At 49.4% G+C, this 18,963-nt stretch overlaps 1 protein-coding gene across 3 annotated transcripts in view; it reads right to left on the bottom strand.

The window, feature by feature from the left end:
* Positions 1-1,674: 1,674 nt before the first annotated feature.
* The window catches only part of LOC144737172 (enteropeptidase-like), a 70,985-nt gene continuing 53,696 nt past the window's right edge, over positions 1,675-18,963 (bottom strand). For all 3 annotated transcript variants that reach the window (XM_078619893.1, XM_078619892.1, XM_078619894.1), the window contains 9 exons: positions 18,358-18,468; positions 17,551-17,704; positions 15,035-15,130; positions 13,130-13,179; positions 10,538-10,751; positions 7,858-8,039; positions 7,126-7,221; positions 6,131-6,276; positions 1,675-5,186 (listed from right to left, as the gene is read on the bottom strand). In XM_078619893.1, the coding sequence (XP_078476019.1) occupies positions 5,025-5,186; positions 6,131-6,276; positions 7,126-7,221; positions 7,858-8,039; positions 10,538-10,751; positions 13,130-13,179; positions 15,035-15,130; positions 17,551-17,704; positions 18,358-18,468 (1,211 nt within the window). In that variant the 3' untranslated portion in view covers positions 1,675-5,024. The remainder of the gene's footprint in view (positions 5,187-6,130; positions 6,277-7,125; positions 7,222-7,857; positions 8,040-10,537; positions 10,752-13,129; positions 13,180-15,034; positions 15,131-17,550; positions 17,705-18,357; positions 18,469-18,963) is intronic.

Raw genomic sequence — 18,963 nt, 5'->3', positions numbered from 1 at the left:
TGCACACAGTGTTACGCAACCGATGAAAAGACAATGCCGCTGGACTGATCCGGAGTGAGACCTCTGCTGTTAAACCGGAAGCAGTCATGAGCACACTGCCCAGGTATGGAAAACTCTCCACTCTCTCCACAACCGGCCCATCACCAATTGGGAGTTGTGGGGGTGGAGTGTCCGATGGTACAAAATACCCAGGCAGGTGCTTAGTTTTGGTGGGGCTGATGGCAAGGCCCCACATCCTAGTGGCAAGCTTCAGGTTCAGCAGCAACGTCTCCAACTCGTCCTCTGAGTGAGCAGCAATAAGCAGATCATGGGCATACATGGTTGAGCAATAGGGAGCCATCCCTTGACCGCACTCGGGCATCGATCAGCCTCCCATTGCATCTGTAGCAGATTGAAAGCTTCACGAAGTAAGTGGTAAAAGAGATGTAAAATAATGTGGGAGCCAGAGGACATCCCTGTTGCACCCAAAGGTGTAGAGGGAATGGCTCAGACTCCCGGCTATGTAGTTTGACCCGATCGGCAAAGAATATGAAATCCTGCAGTCACTGAAGATAAGTAATGTAATAGGAAAGTGAGATTTGAAAAATTTGGTATATTTGAACGTGAGTTGACACAATAATAAATAACACATTTTAACGTGAGTTTACACAAGAATAAAGATGAAAGCAATGGGCAAGTTATAAGCCAAAAAATTAGGTGTACGATTTGTATGGTGTGTATGGCATCGTGACGAATGAAAAAGTTAAAGAAATGTTTGTAGCTATGTGACGTAACAGAAAGAGGCAAAGAATATGAAATCGTGCAGTGACTAAAGCTGTAAGTGGAAGAGAAGTAATGTAATAGCAGAAAGGTGATATTTACAAGAATGGGTGTATTAGAACTTGAATTAACACGAGAATAAAGATGAGATTTGAACGTGAGTTCACACAAGATAATGAAGATGTAAGTAATGAGCAAGTAATAAACCGAAAAGATTTGTTGATCGATTTATATGGTGTGTATGGCATAGTGTCAAAAGTAAAATGTATTGAAATGTTTGTAGGTACGTGACATAACCGAAACAGGCAAAGAATCTGAATTCCTGCAGTCACAAAACTTGTAAGTGAAGATAAGTAATGTAAGATCGTATTTGCATAAAGTGGTGTATTTGAACGTGAGTTGACAGAATAATAAAGCTGAAAGTAATGGGCAAGTTAAAGGAAAAAAGAAATATGTTGTGAGCACACAAACAAAAATAATTGAATATTTCCAAGGTGATTAATAAAAGAACAGTTTACACCATGGGAACCTCATTTGCCAGTAAAAATATGATAATTGTTTTTTTACCCTTCTATCTGTCAACAAAACTGACAAAAAAAGGTGTCAGTTTTGTTGCCAGATAGAAGGGTACAAAACCAATTATCAAAACAACAGTTTTGTACGTACGTGATTTTAGCGTAAGAAGCAAGGAAATGTGTACTTACCATAGGCGTGGTGAGGCCTAGTCTTGTGCAGAGCCCCCATCCTGGCCTATATTGGCGAGGTGGCGGAGGTGGCACTACCCCCACCCCCCTCCCCCCCCAGCATCCCCCCGCCCGTGCAACAATAATGCAGTGTAAGCAGTATAATATAATTATCTACGGACTCTGTAGTATGGGGGGGGGCGAAGAGGACATCAGACTGTGAAGAAAAATCGGCAGCGTGATGTGTATATTTATTGCATGTTAAACGCGTAAAATAAAATGTCCCCCGTGAGCTCGACCGAACGCGCATTGGTACGGTCGATGTAGCGCAATAAGTAAATAATGAAACAATTAATGCCACAAATGTGTTAATTCAACTACTTTAAAAAACGGAAGAGCCTATTCCCACCACGGGGCTTAGGGCGTGCTGCCTGGCGAGAGCCAAATCCCTCACAAGCGCACGTGCGGAGACTTCTATATATATTAAAAAAAGAAGAAAGAAAAGATGCTACAGGCCCCGCACTAGCTTAATCCGGCACTGCGAGAGACTACTTGAATAATAACACTTTGTAACAAAATGTGTTTTTGTTTGTTTGTTCCTGGGTGGTAAATATTATTTCCTAATTGCTTATGTCTCAAAAGTACAAAAAATGGCTATTATTCCCCACAAACTTTGCTTTTGTGACCAGGATAATGATATTTTGAAATTTACCTATTTTACAGAACATTCCAGATAGATTCAGTGCTGAGTAAACTTGCAGTGATTTCTAGAACATTCTAGAACGTTCCAGTAATATAAACAGTATAAATGCAGGGCCTTAAGCCCACCAGTTCTGTTTAGTTCCAGCTACCCAAGTGGATACATATCAGCTAATTTCTGAGATGGCATCAAGAGGCTGCAAGCATTCGGCAGATGCATTTTACTATGTCTGCGGTCAATTTACCAAGACAAGAGCGAAAAAGCACTATGTGGAAGCATCTGCTAAGATGTGTGAGGCCTACAAGGCATATTTCGGCAAGCCTGTCGGGGATCAAGACAAACCCTGCGCCCTTTATTTCACCTGTGAGCAATGCAAAAAAACAATGGGAGGTAAGATGTACAATTTTTGCTCGGAATTTGATGTTATAAAAATTGTTTTAAAAAATTCAATTGTAAAAGTTTATAATTTAAAAATATTTAAAATTTTTCAATGTTATTGAAAAAATATATCATACATAAAAAATGTTGCAAGAATCTCTTACACATGAGTCAATAATCTGTGGGAACCCACTGACCACTCAGGCAACTGCTACTTCTGCATGGTGGACCCTTCCAAACGTCGGACTGGCAGGAATGCACCTGCTATCACGTATCCGGACCTTCCTTCATCCATCGCCCCGGTGCCACACTGCCATGAGCGCCTCGTACCCACTCCTCCGGAGCGAGAGCAGCCGTCTTTAGAAATGAGCAGCAAGTCAGAGAGCGAGGAAGACGTAGATCCAGATGACAATTTCAGAGGTGGAGCTGAGGAGAGAAACCTCAACGACTTTATCAGAGATCTTGGTCTCACCAAGTCCAATGCCGAGCTTTTGTCGTCTTGGCTCAAGCAGTGGAACTTGTTGGATGAAAGTGTGCAAGTCGAAGATCAGAGGAAGCGTCACCAACCTTTTTTCAGCTTCTTCACCCGTCAAGAGTTTTTCTCTGCCTCTGCCACAATGTGACCAGTCTGTTCGAGGCAAACGGAATCGCCTGTAACCAGAATGAGTGGTGCCTCTTCATTGACAGCTCATCCATGAGCCTCAAAGCCGTGCTGCTCCATAACGGTAACAAGTACCCGTCTCTTCCCCTGGCTCACTCGGTGCACCTCAAAGAGGATTACAACAGCATCAAGACCTTGCTGGACGCTTTGAAGTATGATGAGTACGGCTGGAAGGTCATCGTTGACTTAAAAGTGGTGGCATTCCTGATGGGTCTCCAAGGCGGTTTACCAAGTTCCCCTGCTATCTTTGCTTTGAGATAGCAGGGACACCAAGGCGCACTACCACAGGTGGGACTGGCCACAGCAGACTGAGTTCTCTGTGGGGAGGAACAACGTCAAGTGGGAGCCACTGGTGAACCCCCGGAAGGTGCTGATGCCACGACTGCACATCAAATTGGGTTTATGAAATAATTTTTCCAGAGCTGTAGATAAGGAGTCGGCAGCCTTCAAGTACCTTCAAGACTTAATCCCTAAGCTGTCTGAGGCAAAGGTCAAAGCTACTGTCTTCATCGGACCACAGATAAAAATCCTGGAGTGCAATGAATTCCCCAAGAAGCTCACTAGTAAGGAGAAAGCGGCTTGGAACAGCTTTGTCACAGTGGTTTGTGGCTTCCTGGGCAATCACAAAGTCGAAAACTACGTGGAGCTGGTTGAGACTCTGGTGAAGAACTATGGCACAATGGGATGTAGGATGTCCCTCAAAGTTCATATCCTTGATGCTCATCTTGATAAATCCAAGGAGAACATAGAAGCGTACTCGGAGGAGCAAGGCGAGCGCTTCCACCAGGATGTACTGAAATTTGAACGCCGCTACGAAGGACAGTATGACGAGAACATGATAGGAGACTGCATTTGGGGGCTGATTCATGAAAGTGATTTACGGTATAATAATAAATCTTGAAAAACTACTCACATAAATCTTTTGTCGTCATTTTTGTATTACTTTAGTATACATACGTAAATTTGTATTCATATGTTGTTTTTTTTCGGACTTTATGTGAGCAAAAATACACAAATTCGCCCGTTTTCTCATGGAAAATAGGTAAATTAAAAAATATCACTGTCCTGGTCAAAAAAGCAATGTTTGTCCCGAAAAATAGCCATTTTCTGTACTTTTGAGGCATAAGCAGTTAGGAAAGAATACTTACGACCCAGGGGTCAAAAATTGTGTTACATCGTGTATTGAATGCCTTGTTTAACAATGTAGTCAGTGCAGTGCTTCAAGGGGCAGGCGGGGGTCACGTGCATTATATACAACAACAAGGAAAGGACGCGAGGCACACAGCACCTCGACACAACTCCACGTGGCCGAGTGTCGTGCAGGGGTAGAGGAGAAACACAGGAGACGTGCCGTGTGAGTGAGTCTGTGGGAGTGGATGGGGTGTGAGTGAGTCAGTGTATGATGTGTGAGTGAGTCAGTGTATGATGTGTGAGTGAGTCAGTGTATTATGAGTGAGTGTGTGATGTGTGAGTGAGTGTATGATGTGTGAGTGAGTCAGTGTATGATGTGTGAGTGATTCAGTGTATGATGAGTGAGTGAGTCAATGTATGATGAGTGTGTGATGTGTGAGTGAGTGTATGATGTGTGAGTGAGTCAGTGTATGATGTGTCAGTGAGTCAGTGTATGATGTGTGAGTGAGTCAGTGTATGATGTGTGAGTGAGTCAGTGTATTCTGAGTGAGTGAGTCAGTGTATGATGAGTGAGTGAGTCAGTGTATGATGTGTGAGTGAGTTGTTGATGAGTGAATGAGTCAGTGTATGATGTGTGAGTGAGTCAGTGTATGATGTGTGAGTGAGTCAGTGTATGATGAGTGAGTGAGTCAGTGTATGATGTGTGAGTGAGTCAGTGGTAGTGGAGGAAGTCCGAGAGCCAGGCGGCGTGCGTGGAGATGCGGGCGTAGACCCCCGGGCGTCGGGGATTCCCGCAGCCGACTCCGAACGAGACGACGCCCTCCAGGAACCAGCGCCTGTCCCGCTCGCACGACAGGGGCCCCCCAGAGTCGCCCTGCAGCCCCCCACAAAGACAAAGATCCCCCAAGTAGCCTTAGCAGACTGTTGCGGCGAGTGCTGTTAGTGAGCAGCGCCTAAGAAGGCTGGCACAGCGCACGGGGGGGTGGGTGGTCAACACTACGCCCGGCCGTCTTTGTCTCCCCAGTGACGACGTTTATGCACCGCACCGGGTACTCATTTTAAGGCTGAGTCGACCTAGGGGAGGCCCATGACCGGTTCAGATAAGCGTTATCGGTGTTAGCCATGAGCGGGAATCGAACTCGTGTCGTTGGGTTCGCAGCGCGCTAACCGCTGTCCCGCCGCTCCCCACACACATCTACACGCACGCACACTCAACACCGCATGGACAACTGCATTTCTTCGGCCGCATCAGGCAATGGAGAGATACGCACTTTTAAATCATCTAGGTTGATAACAAACTTCTTTAGGACTGCTTTTTGTGTCTTAAGAATCACACGTGAACCGATAAAGTCGCACAGTGACACACACCGTTTGCTGGTCTTCATCTGCACCTCCGATTGGCGCAGTTGGCTACGTATGGTGCAAAAGAGGTTGAACGTAATCCATCATCACTCCCTGCTGAGGCCAATAACATAAGTGCCACCCTCTGTGGTAGTCTAACAGCCCCACACAAATACACATAGATGCTCACCCCCCCCCCCCCCCCATATAGTCACTAACAGACTGTTGGGGCCAAGTGCCGTTAGAGAGTTGCCCCAATTAAAACCGGCACGGCACACGAACACCACGCCCTGGCCGCCTTTGTCTCCTCCAATGCTGAAGTTTAGAACACGCAGTGGTTGTGACGCCGCGAGGTCAGTTGACCGCGCGCGTGCATGAGAGGGGAGAGGGAGGGGAGAGAGGGAGGGAGGGGAGGAAGGGGAGGGAGGGATGCGAGGGAGTGGAGGGGAGGGAGGGATGCGAGGGAGGGAGGCTCACGTGGCAGTGGTCGACACCTCCCTCCTCCTCGTAGCCGGCACACACCATGTCGGCGGAGATGTTGTAGCGGTCCTGCAGCAGCGTCCGGCAGTGTTCGTTAGAGAGGAGCGGAACGGCAGCCTCCTGCAGCACGGCCGTGGGGGAGCCTGGCAGCAGACGCAGGCAACGGGGGGGGGCGGATAGATTCCACGTGGAGGAGGAACGCTCGATCCCCTCTCAGTCCGCCGGAGAGGGTTGCTCAAGCTGCGGGAGTCCCTAACCAAAGAAATTATAACTGATATCCATTGTAACTTCTGTGAAGTGCGTCCACAGCATCGGCCCGTTGGAGTGCAGGGTCCAGTGAGCGTCACGCTAGAGCAGTGGTCCTCAAGGTGTGGTCCCCTGGAACCATCACGTCCCATCGGAATCCGTGATCACAGCGATAATCTCGAGCGGTGGTCCTCAAGGTGTGGTCACCTGGTACCACCGGTGGGCTGTGGCGGTCCTCCAGGTGGTTCCGCGGTGGCTGTGATGCAAACGCAGCTTAATCCGTAAAATAATGGCAATGTTTTATAAAACCTTTGGTATCGGGACATTCATTAATCTTGTACTTCATTATAGAAGTGAAGTGAGGTCAACTACCCCAATTAAACTTCCCTAACGCTAATAATCTAAATGCACCACCTCTAAAATAAAACTGATTTTATGTTGCGGCAATACGAATCATAGTTTTTGTTTGTATCCTGGTATTTGGAGAGAGAAGTAGAATGCGTTTTGGTCACCAGGGGTAAGGTGCTGGGTGGTGGTGGTTTACTACCCCCAGTTTTGTTAAAGTAAAAGTGTTGGACCCCCCCCCCCCCCTCACAACATAAACCGCCGGTACTCGTTACACGACGGGCGTAGTGGCCTCGTGGGTCCTCGTCGGTCCTCGTCGGTCTGCCGATGTGGGACCGTGTGCGGGAGCGAGCGGTGGGTTGCCGCCCCCCCCCGCCCGCCCTCCTGCCTCTCTCTCTCACCTCCTTCGAAGGTGGATCCCCACCCCACCACCCAGCAGCGCGACCCCGCCGGGAACTCCCACGCGGGCTCCGTGAGGCACACCGGCTGCACGTGACCTACGGGGGACAGGCCACGTGGCACATCACACACACCACGTGGCACGTCACACACAAAACACACTGCGTGGTGCGTCACACACACACACACCGCGTGGCACATCACACACACACACCACGTGGCACATCACACACACACCACGTGGCACATCACACATCACGTGGCACATCACACACACCGCGTGGCACATCACACACACACATCACGTGGCACATCACACACACCACGTGGCACATCACACACACACCACGTGGCACGTCACACACACACCACGTGGCATCTCACACACACACCACGTGGCACGTCACACACACGCCACGTGGCACGTCACACACACACACCTCTTGGCACGTCACACACATCACGTGGCACATGACACACACACACCACGTGGTACATCACACACACACACCACGTGGCACGTCACACACACCACGTGGCACATTACACACACACCACGTGGTACATCACACACACACCACGTGGCACGTCACACACACACACCACGTGGCACGTCACACACACACCATGTGGCACATCACACACACATCATCACACACATCATCACACAAACCGCCTGCCACGAGAGCGCCCCCACCCCCCCTAGTGAAGCGCTTCTTCCGGGGTGCCCTCACCCGTGAAGGCGATGGGCTCGGACAGTCGCAGCACGGCCACGTCGTGCCTCTTGGTGGCCTGGTTGTACCCCGAGTGGATGTGGATCTCCGCGATCGACGCCCTCACGACGGGCGGCGACGCCGACTGCAGCCGGTCGCGGACCCCGAGGTACGCAGTCCACGTGCCCGGGTCCCAGTCTTTCCTGCGTCGCGTCGCGCCACCAAATGCAAAAGGTGTGGGGGGCACGCGCTGGTGGGGGGCACGCGCTGGTGGGGGGCACGCGCTGGTGGGGGGGTAGCATGGCATAGAGCCACACGCGGCGTTATGAGACACATAGGGGGCCCAGTCGGCCACAAGGGGGGGCCCCCGAATGAACAGATAAACGCACAAGTACAAGCATATTCAGAAAAAACATTTTAACAAAACACGGATAAAAAAATTCCCTGCAGTCCACCATGAACGCATCTGGCTATCGTCGTATCAACAGAGCAGCGTCAAGTTGCGCGATCCACCACCTTTGAGGAAGTCCTAGACCGATGGGGCCGGCATGTAAGCAAGACGCACAACTTGTAAGTATTGTTACCTTTACATCTGCTTATTATAATATTTGAGTTGCACCGTGTATTGGGTTTAGATGAAGACAGCCTCACAGTGGCAGCATTAATAATTATTAATAATTAGTCGCAGTATTAATAATTATTTTAAAAAGATGTTGCATTAATACCGTCACTGTGAGGGTGTCTTCATCTAAACCCAATACACGGTGCAACTAAAATACTAATATATAAGTACAGATAGTCCCCGAGCTACGATGGTGCGACTTACGATATTTCGATCTTACGATGGCGATAGCGATACGACAAAATTGTAAAATATTTCAAATTTCGCGCGGCAGGCAAACGCAGCAGCGAACGATACGTTCAATGCATGTATAATACGTAGCTTTAGCGATTTCATTTAGGGTTACCACGATACGATACGTTCATTGCACGTGAAAAGTTTTGATAGCAGATAGGATTGTTTCCTGAAAAAAAACTTTCTATTAAATTGCAGTTCATATAGGTAGGCTAGGAATTTACCTTGTTTTATTTTACTGTGCAATACAGTATTGTAACTAATAAATACATACAGTATATAGTTGACACAGTACGGTACTGTAAATTGCTCTGTTTTGCTAAATTATTACCATTCCTTAAGACTCATGGGTAGGCTAGGCCATCTTCGACTTGCGATATTTTTGACTTACGATGGGGTCGTCGTAACGCATCTCTATCGTAAGTAGAGCACTACCTGTATAGCCTACATATTATTGTATACGGGATAAAAAAAAACATCCGTATAGAAGAGTGGAATTGATGTGTGTGTGAGTCTCTCTCAGACACGAGTGTACGTTATGGCATGGAAAGGGAGAGACAGTCAGGACATGACAGTACAGAGAAACCCGGGAAGGCACGTGACGAGGAGAGGATATTGAGGGGGGCCGACAGGTGACGAGAAGTACGCTACGGGTGGTGTGAGGGCCCCAGAACCTTCTGGGAAGATCCCGAAAGGAGCGGAGCAGAGGGCGGAGGGAGGCCCCGCTCAGGGGATCAAAACTGGTCCAAGGGGGGCAATCGCAGCCGTCTACAGCAGGGGTGGGGAACGTCCGGCCCGCGGCCGTATAGGGCCCGCGGGCCGTATGAACCCCGCGAAATCATTTGGTGTGGCCCTGCTAAGGCAACCGCAGGCGGGACTCGATATTCAATAAATCTCGGAGCAAACCTGCAAAAGCAGTTGCGAGTAGCAGCAACATCATCAATACCAGCTAACATCATCACACGCCTCGCCAAAGAGAAGCAGTTCCAGCCCATCGCATTAGGGGCGAGTTAATTAAATGTTTGACCAAAATATAACAGGAACATTTTTAAGTTGATAATTTTGTATGGCCCGCGAATGATGTTATGAATATCCAAATGGCCCTTGGCAGAAAAGAGGTTCCTCAGCCCTGCTGTAGAGGAATGGGACCCGCCATGCTACACTTCTTGTTCGATCTTCGATCGTCACGTTCAGCATCGTGGATCAGGCAGTATGATACTGACTGACCACGTTATGTAGTTACCCTGTTGTGGTATCGTACCCCGTTGGACTCTAGGTAACCCGTTGCGGTTTATGTAAGGGACCGTCCATAAATGACGTCACACGATTTTGGACGATTTTTGACCCCCCCCCCCCCTCGTCACACGGCGTCACAAAAAGTCAGACCACCCCTCAAATATGACGTCACAAAGCTCTTCCCCTCCCCCCAAAAACCATATTTCCATTTTGAAAATAAAACATGCTTCGAATCGCTTTAAACTATTGTCATTGTAGTGCGTATTTAATGTGGCGCTGCACTCTGTTGTAGGAGAACACATTTACTAAAAAGTAAATTTAATTAAGTAGAACGTGTTGTCTATATTTATTTAAAGTTGTGCATTTTGATGTGACGTCACATTTCTCAAACCTCGTCACACATCGTCACAAATGTCTGACCCCCCCCCTAGGTGCGTGACGTCATTAATGGACGGCCCCTAAGTGCCTTGTTGAGAAATAAACGTGTCGCCTCCAAGTCAAGTTTGTGCCTCCACTGAAACCACTGCACAGGCTACACAGAGGCGGGCGGGGGGGGGGGGGAGTCTTTGGCTCACATCATCATCATCGCGCCGCGCGTTGCGCTCTCACCCGATGACGCAGTGGGCGGCCGTGACGAGCCAGCGGGCCGAGAGGAGCGCCGCGCCGCACAGGAACCTCTCCTGGTGGTAGAGGGCGGCCGCCCAGGGCCACGCTCCGGCCTCCGCGTCGCCCCCTCCCACGATGCGCCCCGACGGGGAGAACGCCGCGGGGCCCCTCGACGTGGGGCCAGGCTCGTCCGGAACCAGCGGGCGGCGTCCACAGTCTTGTGAGAGTGTTTGTGAGAGTGTTTGTGTGTTTGTGAGAGTTTTTGTGTTTGTGAGAGTGTTTGTGAGTGTGTTTGTGAGTGTTTGTGAGAGTGTTTGTGTTTGTGAGAGTGTTTGTGAGTGTGTTTGTGAGAGTGTTTGTGAGAGTGTTTGTGAGTGTGTTTGTGAGAGTGTTTGTGAGAGTGTTTGTGAGTGTGTTTGTGAGAGTGTTTGTGAGTGTGTTTGTGTTTGTGAGAGTGTTTGTTTGTGAGAGTGTTTGTGTGTTTGTGAGAGTGTTTGTGAGAGTGTTTGTGAGTGTGTTTGTAAGTGTTTGTGAGAGTGTTTGTGAGAGTGTTTGTGTGAGTGTTTGTTAGTTCGCGTAAATATAAACTTGTCGTTAAACCCGCCCCCACCCGACACAGCCAAAGTAAGAAACCACGATAACACTTATTCTTCGTTTTTTTTCGGTAAAGTCACGTAGGTAAAAAATTAAAATTAATAAAAGTAAAATAAAAATAAAATTAAAATCACGACGTTTCGGAGGCAACACAAGCTTCCGTCTTCAGGTGGAACCGTCACAGCACGCTTGCTGTATCAAGTAAATGAGAAATTCCAAGAGATCCGACCTTGTATATATACTGGTTGAGGGGGGAGGAGCCAGGGTAGGCCCCTGGATAGGAGTTTTTTTTATTATTATGATAAGGTTGGTGCGGCTGAAGCTACGGCTAGTCTACATAACAAAGGATTGAGCCTTTGTTATGTAGACTGGTTGAGAGGGGGGGGAGGTGCCAGAGTTGTTAATGTGCGGCTGCTGCTAATGACCCTGAGCCTTTGTTATGTAGATGGTAAAAGCAAAAAAGCAGGTCAGGAAGAAACAGCCTCTTGCTATGTTGCTTGGTGGGTAAAACTTAAAGCAGGAAACCAGCGTGTGAAAAAAGAAGCTAAACATGATCAACGAAACTGGCTGTCTATCAGTAAACTGTACAGTAACTAAAGAATAGTTGTCTGTCAAATAAGATGGTCTAAATATGTGTAGTTAAATCTTTTTTGCATGGTTAATAACATCTTTCCAATGATTACTCAGTTTGTACCCATCATCACGGTTGAAATTATGTCTGTGTTTGTATATTTGGATGGCTTCGTGTACAAACCTTTGATGGTAGCCAGGAGCTTTGCAGAGCACCTTGGTCTCGGAAAAGACAATTTCATGAGAGCTCTCATGAGAGCTCTCCTGACCTGCTTTTTTGCTTTTACCATCTACATAACAAAGGCTCAGGGTCATTAGCAGCAGCCGCACATTAACAACTCTGGCACCTCCCCCCCTCTCAACCAGTCTACATAACAAAGGCTGAGTCCTTTGTTATGTAGACTAGCCATAGCTTCAGCCGCACCAACCTTATCATAATAATAAAAAAAACTCCTATCCAGGGGCCTACCCTGGCTCCTCCCCCCTCAACCAGTATATATACAAGGTCGGATCTCTTGGAATTTCTCATTTACTTGATACAGCAAGCGTGCTGTGACGGTTCCACCTGAAGACGGAAGCTTGTGTTGCCTCCGAAACGTCGTGATTTTTATTTTATTTTACTTTTAATTTAAATTTTTTACCTACGTGACTTTACCGAAAAAAACCTAAGAATATGAATCCTTGCAGTCACGAAAGCTTCAAATCTAGAACACGATAACACTTTTTAATTGTCTGTGTGGGGTGGTGGCGGGTTTAACAGCACATTTATATCTTTGCGATCTAACACAAAAAACGTCTATTCTGGATAATATTGGTCGCGAAAGCCTGCCACTACGATGCGTTAAAACTCGAGAATAGATATTGAGGCCGGTTCAGTGCGATCCGGTAAGGGGCCGTCCATAAATGACGTCACGCAATTGTGGACGATTTTTGACCCCTCCCCCCCTCGTCACACGGCGTCACAAAAAGTCAGACCCCCCCTCAAATATGACGTCACAAAGCTTTGCCCCGCCCCCTCCAAAACCATATTTCCATTTTGAAAATAAAACACGCTTCAAATCGGTTTAAACTATTGTCATTGTAGTGCGTATTTAATGTGGCACTGCCCTCTGATGTTGTAGGAGTGTTGCTATAACAATTCTATATTTATTTAAAGTTGCGCATTTTTACGTGACGTCACATTTTCAACCCCCCCCCCCTCGTCACACATCGTCAAAAATGTCTGACCTCCCCCCTGGGTGCGTGACGTCATTTATGGACGGCCCCTAAGTTGTGGCCCAGCCATTGGTGGATCGTCTGAATTGGGATCCAGTGGAGGGATCGCAGTGTTTGGGGGTGCGTCGTCTCGGTGCGGAGAGGAGTGAAGTTGGCAAGACAACTGCCTTGTGAGGGGAGAGCAGAGAGGGAATCGATGGAGAGGCTTCTGCGTACCTTTTGGGTTGCAGGAGACGTAAGCCACCCTGCCACTCTCACAGCGCTCCCTGTAAGAGACACGCTGCTCACACACTTGGAAATGCACTCATTACTTGTCTAAAGCTTGTTCGTGCTTCACAACGCACCTCCGATCGACACAGTTGGCTACGTACGGTGCGAAAGAAGTTCAACACACACACACGCGATGATGATGCTTGTTTCCCCGTGAAAATCCTGACCGAATCTCAACACTCTTTTTCATTATGAGACCTCCTTTGCCAGTAGCAAGATATAGTCTCGGGTGTGGACCAATCAATTTCAAGGACAGTGCATACATTATCAGAGTTGTCTCTTATGTTTGCATTTTGACCGCAAGTGTTGTGGTTAATGAAAACATGATCCTTGTATAAAGGTGTCAGTTTTGTTGCCAGATAAAAGGGTAAACACCTATTACTATAATTATTTTTCAGTAGGGTCCTGCTAATTTTTTTGAAGTAGGGGAAGGGACGAGATGCTGCTACTGTCGCTTGATCCCAATTGAGTAATTTGCAGGTACATTTGGAGCCTTGGGATGTTTAGGCCAATACTGGTTACATTGTGTGTGTGTGTTTATCAATAATCCATGCAGAATAGGGGGACACCATACACACTCCACGTGCACAAAGACGAAATAAAAGCAAAGATCCCTTGTATAGCTATAAATAGGCTTCTTCTTAGGTTTTTTTCGGTAAAGTCACGTAGAAAGTAAAATAAAATGTTTGTTTTTGTTTTTATTTTTTTATTTTATTTTACTTTCTACGTGACTTTACCGAAAAAAAACCTAAGAAGATGATTCCTTGCAGTCACGAAAGCTTCAAATCTAGAACTATAAATAGGCTTTTGAGGCAAGTGTTGTTAGTGAGCACCTATGAAGGCTGGCACGGCAGGCGAGGGGGTGGGTGGACCAGCGCCACGACCGGCCGCTTTTGTCTTCCTCGTGTTGATGTTTACACATCGCACCGGGTACTCAATTGAGGCTCAGTTAACCAGGGGAGACCCAGGACCGCCGCAGATTGTCACTGGTGTTGGGTTCGTAGCACAGCACGCTAACCGCTACACCGCCATGCACACACTCCTTGTTGATCTCGTCAAGGTGCATAAACCAGCACGCAAACTGCGGTCATCCTCGCAGCAGCGGCTTCTGGCTGCTGCCATCGAACAAAAGCGGTGGTCACCCACCACATCGCGCGGCGCTTTAAGATGCGCTTCGGCGGTCGTCTGGAACGTTCTCTTCCCCTCCGATGTTAAGGAAGCCAGTGGAGCTGTGCACTTTTAAATCATCGTCGTTTAGATTGGCAAACTCGTTTCTTTAGAACTGCTTCTTGTGTTTAGTTTGTTGTCCTTCCACCTTCCCCTGCACCTCCGATTAGCGCTGTTGGCCACGTGCGGTGCAAAAGAACTTTAACCACACACACACACACGTGTACGTACATACACACACACGTGTACGTACACACACACATACGCGTACGTACATAGTACACACACACGTGTACTTACATACACACACACACACGTACGTACATACACACACCCACGTACGTACAGAAACAGGAGGGAGAACGTGCAAACGACACGCAAAAAAGCGCGCGAGTCGACAGAGTAAAACCCCGGGGCCCCCCACCCCTTCTCACTTGCCAATCTAGACAAGGCCGCGGGCTTTGCACGGGACTCGGCCTCTCCACGGCAATGTAAAGTACAATTTAATTGAATCTTTTGCTAATAACTCATGTTCATTATTAAACTAATAAGTTGCCAGATATTACAACAATTATGTTTGTGTGCAGAAAATATATTTTCATTATTAGGTTTGTGCCCACTGCGGCGTCCTTGAACGGAGAGAGGCGCGGGGGGGGGGGGGGGGCCAGGGGGGGGGGCACGCACACGGGGCTGGCCTCGATGCCGGACGACGTCTCGCTGACGATGACGTACGGAGCGTAGCCCTCGGCCTCCGTCGTCTCATCGTGCGTTAGGGCGTCGCTGCGGTGTGGGGGGCGTGGGGGGGGGAACAGAATCGGAATCATAATATTTATTCATCCATAATACACCGATGACATTGGTCGCGAAAGCCTACATGTTGAAAGCAACATGTGTTTACGCTGCAGGAATCCGATGAGCTGCAAAGCTCTTTTTCACAGACGTCGAGGAGAAACGGTGAGGCGTCGGGGCGAGCTGCCGTGACCGTTCCTCGCCAGGCGGTGACTTTGCCACCGCCGCCACCACCACCACCACTACCGCCGTCGTCACCATAATGATTTCCTCTCCGACACCGCACCCAGAGCCCCCAGCTGCCAGCCAGCACTCTCCATACCACCTCCTCCCCTGCAGCTCACAGGTGAGTTGTGCACTCCCATGTGTGTCGGCTCTCCTTTACACTCCTATCTCACCAGGGGTGGGGCGGGGGAGTTCGATCCCCTAACCCACGGAAGTAGTGGTCAGCACCAAGTATAGCTGGCAGGATAGGGCACGGCAGATGCGGTTCACCTCTTTTCATTGCTACAAAATGAAGAAGAGAGACGGATCCGCCAATAGCGTGATCCAGCACTGCCCCCTGCACCGCCGATTCACAGACCACGGGGTTCGCACAATCAAGTCCGATTATCGCGGTTTGGCTACGTACGTGTGCGACAGACGTTCAACTAAAAGTGTCTGTTGCACAAACCATCGGTCGCACGGCCTTCTGGCGGTGCGTGATTTTAATCGGCGTTGACTCAAATTCGAGCAAAACTCTGGACCGCTTTCGATTTTAAACTATTTAAACTCAACTCACTTTTATTTAGATCTTAAGTTTTCGTGACTGCAATGATCCATAGATAGAACTAAAGAGTATCACTTTTATTTTACCAGCTCTTTTTCAGATGCGAACCTGGCCACGAATGATAGCCCAACGAAGTGGCTCATCACGTGGACATTTGTAGCAGCCATACACTCTGAGCGCGTGTTAATAAATGTGGAGAGAAAAACCGGAGGACCCGAAGAAAAATCCACGCAAGCACGGAGAGAGAAAGAGACACGCAAACTCCAAATATACAGCTGGCATCAGGTTTGGGATCGAACCCACGACCTCCTGTATACCAGGCGAGGTAGTTAACATCTCATAGCCACCGAGATACACGGTGTCGATATACAGCGTCTCACCAGCAGCAGCAGAATCAGGCTCACTTTAATCAATGGCGGTGAACTGCTGATACATTTCGAGTTATGCATCACTTAATAATTTAGCATCGAACTTGAACCCCATTGAGTAAAGACAGAAGATCAGCAGCTCGCCAGCATTGAGTCAAGCGAGCCAGATTCTGCAGCTGATGCGACACCCAGTGTCGAAACCGGCCCCGTGTCTTTGCTCGCATTTGAATCAAGACAGCTGAAATTCAAGCATCTTCCAGAAGGCGGAATGCGGCTGACGGGATGTGTAAGAAATGCTTTAATTTTTGTACTGGGAGAGGCAGACGTGTGAAGGAGGAAAGGGATCATCTGCCTATTTATTTAACGTTGAGAGACGAACTTCCACTGGCGGTGGCTATGAAATGTTAACTCCCTCGCCTGGTATACAGGAGGTCGTGAGTCCGATCCCGACCCTGATGCCTGCTGTGTATTTGGAGTTTGTGTCTCTCTCTCTCTCTCTCATCATCATCACGGCTGGGAGATGTTAACTCCCTCGCCTGGTATACAGGTGGTCGTGAGTCAGATCCCGAACCTGACGTCTGTTGCTGTATATTTGGAGATGGTGGTGTCTCTCTCTCCCCATGGTCGCGTGAATTTTTCTCCGGGCCCTCCGGTTTTTCCCTTCCACATTTAGAATCAACGTCACCACGCGTTTAGAGTCTTTGGCTGCAGCTATAAATTCCCACGCGATGATGATAAGCCACATAATTGAGCTATATAATTTATGATAGCCAGGTCGCTTCTGAAAAAGAGCTGTAAAGCACAGTAGGCTTTTACTTGGTCAAATAAAAAAAGTAGTTTAGTGCGTGAGAGAGTGTGCGAGTGACAAAGAAGATGTTCAGTATGTGGGGCCAAAGGCCATCCCTGTCGCAACTTAAGGTGAACAGGAAATGTCTCCGTGGCTTTATCCGGGCCTGCCCACCGTCACGAAGGCCCTTGAATGAGTTGCGAGCAGCGGGTCAGGGACCCCAACAGCAACAAGAAAAACCCGGGGCCCTAGCCTATCGATCCTTGACCAGGTCAAAATAAAAAGTTTCTTAGGCAGCAGCCATCCGTCCCGGCCACCCCCTCCCCCCCGCCCTCTGCCTCCCTCACCACCCTAGCCCCCCAGTCTCTCCTCCTTCCCCCCCCGCCCCCCCCAAGCCCCCCAAAGCCCCCCCCCCCCCGCCCCAGTCTCCGCCTTTCCCCCCCGCCCCCCAGGCCCCCCAAACCCCCCCCTCTCCCCCGTCTCTCACGGGTAGTGCAGGGAGACGCAGGTGTGGTTGGAGTGGCTCCGGCTCCACGTGTCCGCGCACGCGCTCCCCCAGGCGGCGTCGCGCTGCGTCCACAGCTGGGGCACGCCGCGGGCGGTCGCGTTGGGGAGCGGCACAGAGAGGTCCAGCAGACGAACTGGCGCACGCAGACAGACGGACACGCGGGTGTTCAAACAGACACGCGGGTGTACAGACAGACTAGTGTGTGCGGATAGACAGCACAGCACGTGTGGCAGGGCAGCGCCGCAGTGGTGACGCGCCTCACGGCAGGAACCCCTGGGTTCGATTCCCGGCACGGGCGGCTATATCTGTGTGGAGTTTGTATTTTCTCCTCCTGTCCTGCGATGGGGTTTCCTCTGGGTGCGCTGGTTTCCTTCCATAGCTGAAGCCACACACACTCATTTACCCACTCATTCACTCGCCCACCCCCCCACCAGGGCCGTATTTGCCAATAGGCCACAGCAGGCACTGTGCATAGGGCCTACGGAAACTAAAAGGGGCCTACGAAAGAAATGTGACCATGTTTTGTTGGTTGTATGACACCAAATGTAACCAAGATATCTTCTTGAATAAATATATCCACATGGCAAGGATAAGCAACAGTGTATATAAAGAGACAGAGTCGTGTCAATCGTTTTTTTTTGCTCATAAGGTGAGAGAAATTAACACCGGGTTAGGGTTTAGGGTTAGTCGCGAGGCACCCGTGTCCCCCCCCGCTGTGGCCCCCACCACCACCCCCACCACCCCTCGGCGTGCGATGGGGGAGTCGTGGTGCGGAGCGGCGCTCACCGCAGCCTCTCTCCTCGGATCCGTCGCCGCACTCCCAGCTGCCATTGCACACGGACGCCGCGCTCACGCAGCCGCCCACTCGGCACTGGAACTCGCCCTCCGAGCACAGGGCTAAGCACGCACACAGAGAGCGCACACACACAGAGCGCACACACACACAGGGAGCGCACACATGCACACAGAGAGTTAAGCATGCGCGCACACACAGAGAGCGCACACACACAGAGGCACACACACAGAGAGCGCACACACACAGAGCGCACACACACACAGGGAGCGCACACATACACACAGAGAGTTAAGCATGCGCACACACACACAGACCGCACACACACACAGACCGCACACACACACAGAGGCACACACACAGAGCGCACACACACACACAGAGAGTGCACACATACACACAGAGAGTTAAGCATGCGCACACACACAGACCGCACACACACACACACAGACCGCACACACACACAGAGGCACACACACACACAGAGCGCACACACACACACAGAGCGCACACACACACAGAGGCACACACACACCCAGATCGCACACACACAGAGAGCGCACACACACACAGAGGCACACACAGAGCACACACACACA

Source organism: Lampetra planeri, chromosome 65, assembly GCF_965212315.1.
Source record: "Lampetra planeri chromosome 65, kcLamPlan1.2.h2, whole genome shotgun sequence".
Classification (NCBI taxonomy): Eukaryota; Metazoa; Chordata; class Hyperoartia; order Petromyzontiformes; family Petromyzontidae; genus Lampetra; species Lampetra planeri.
Note: the sequence above shows the minus strand (reverse complement) of the source record. Positions and strands in the feature narration are given on the sequence as shown.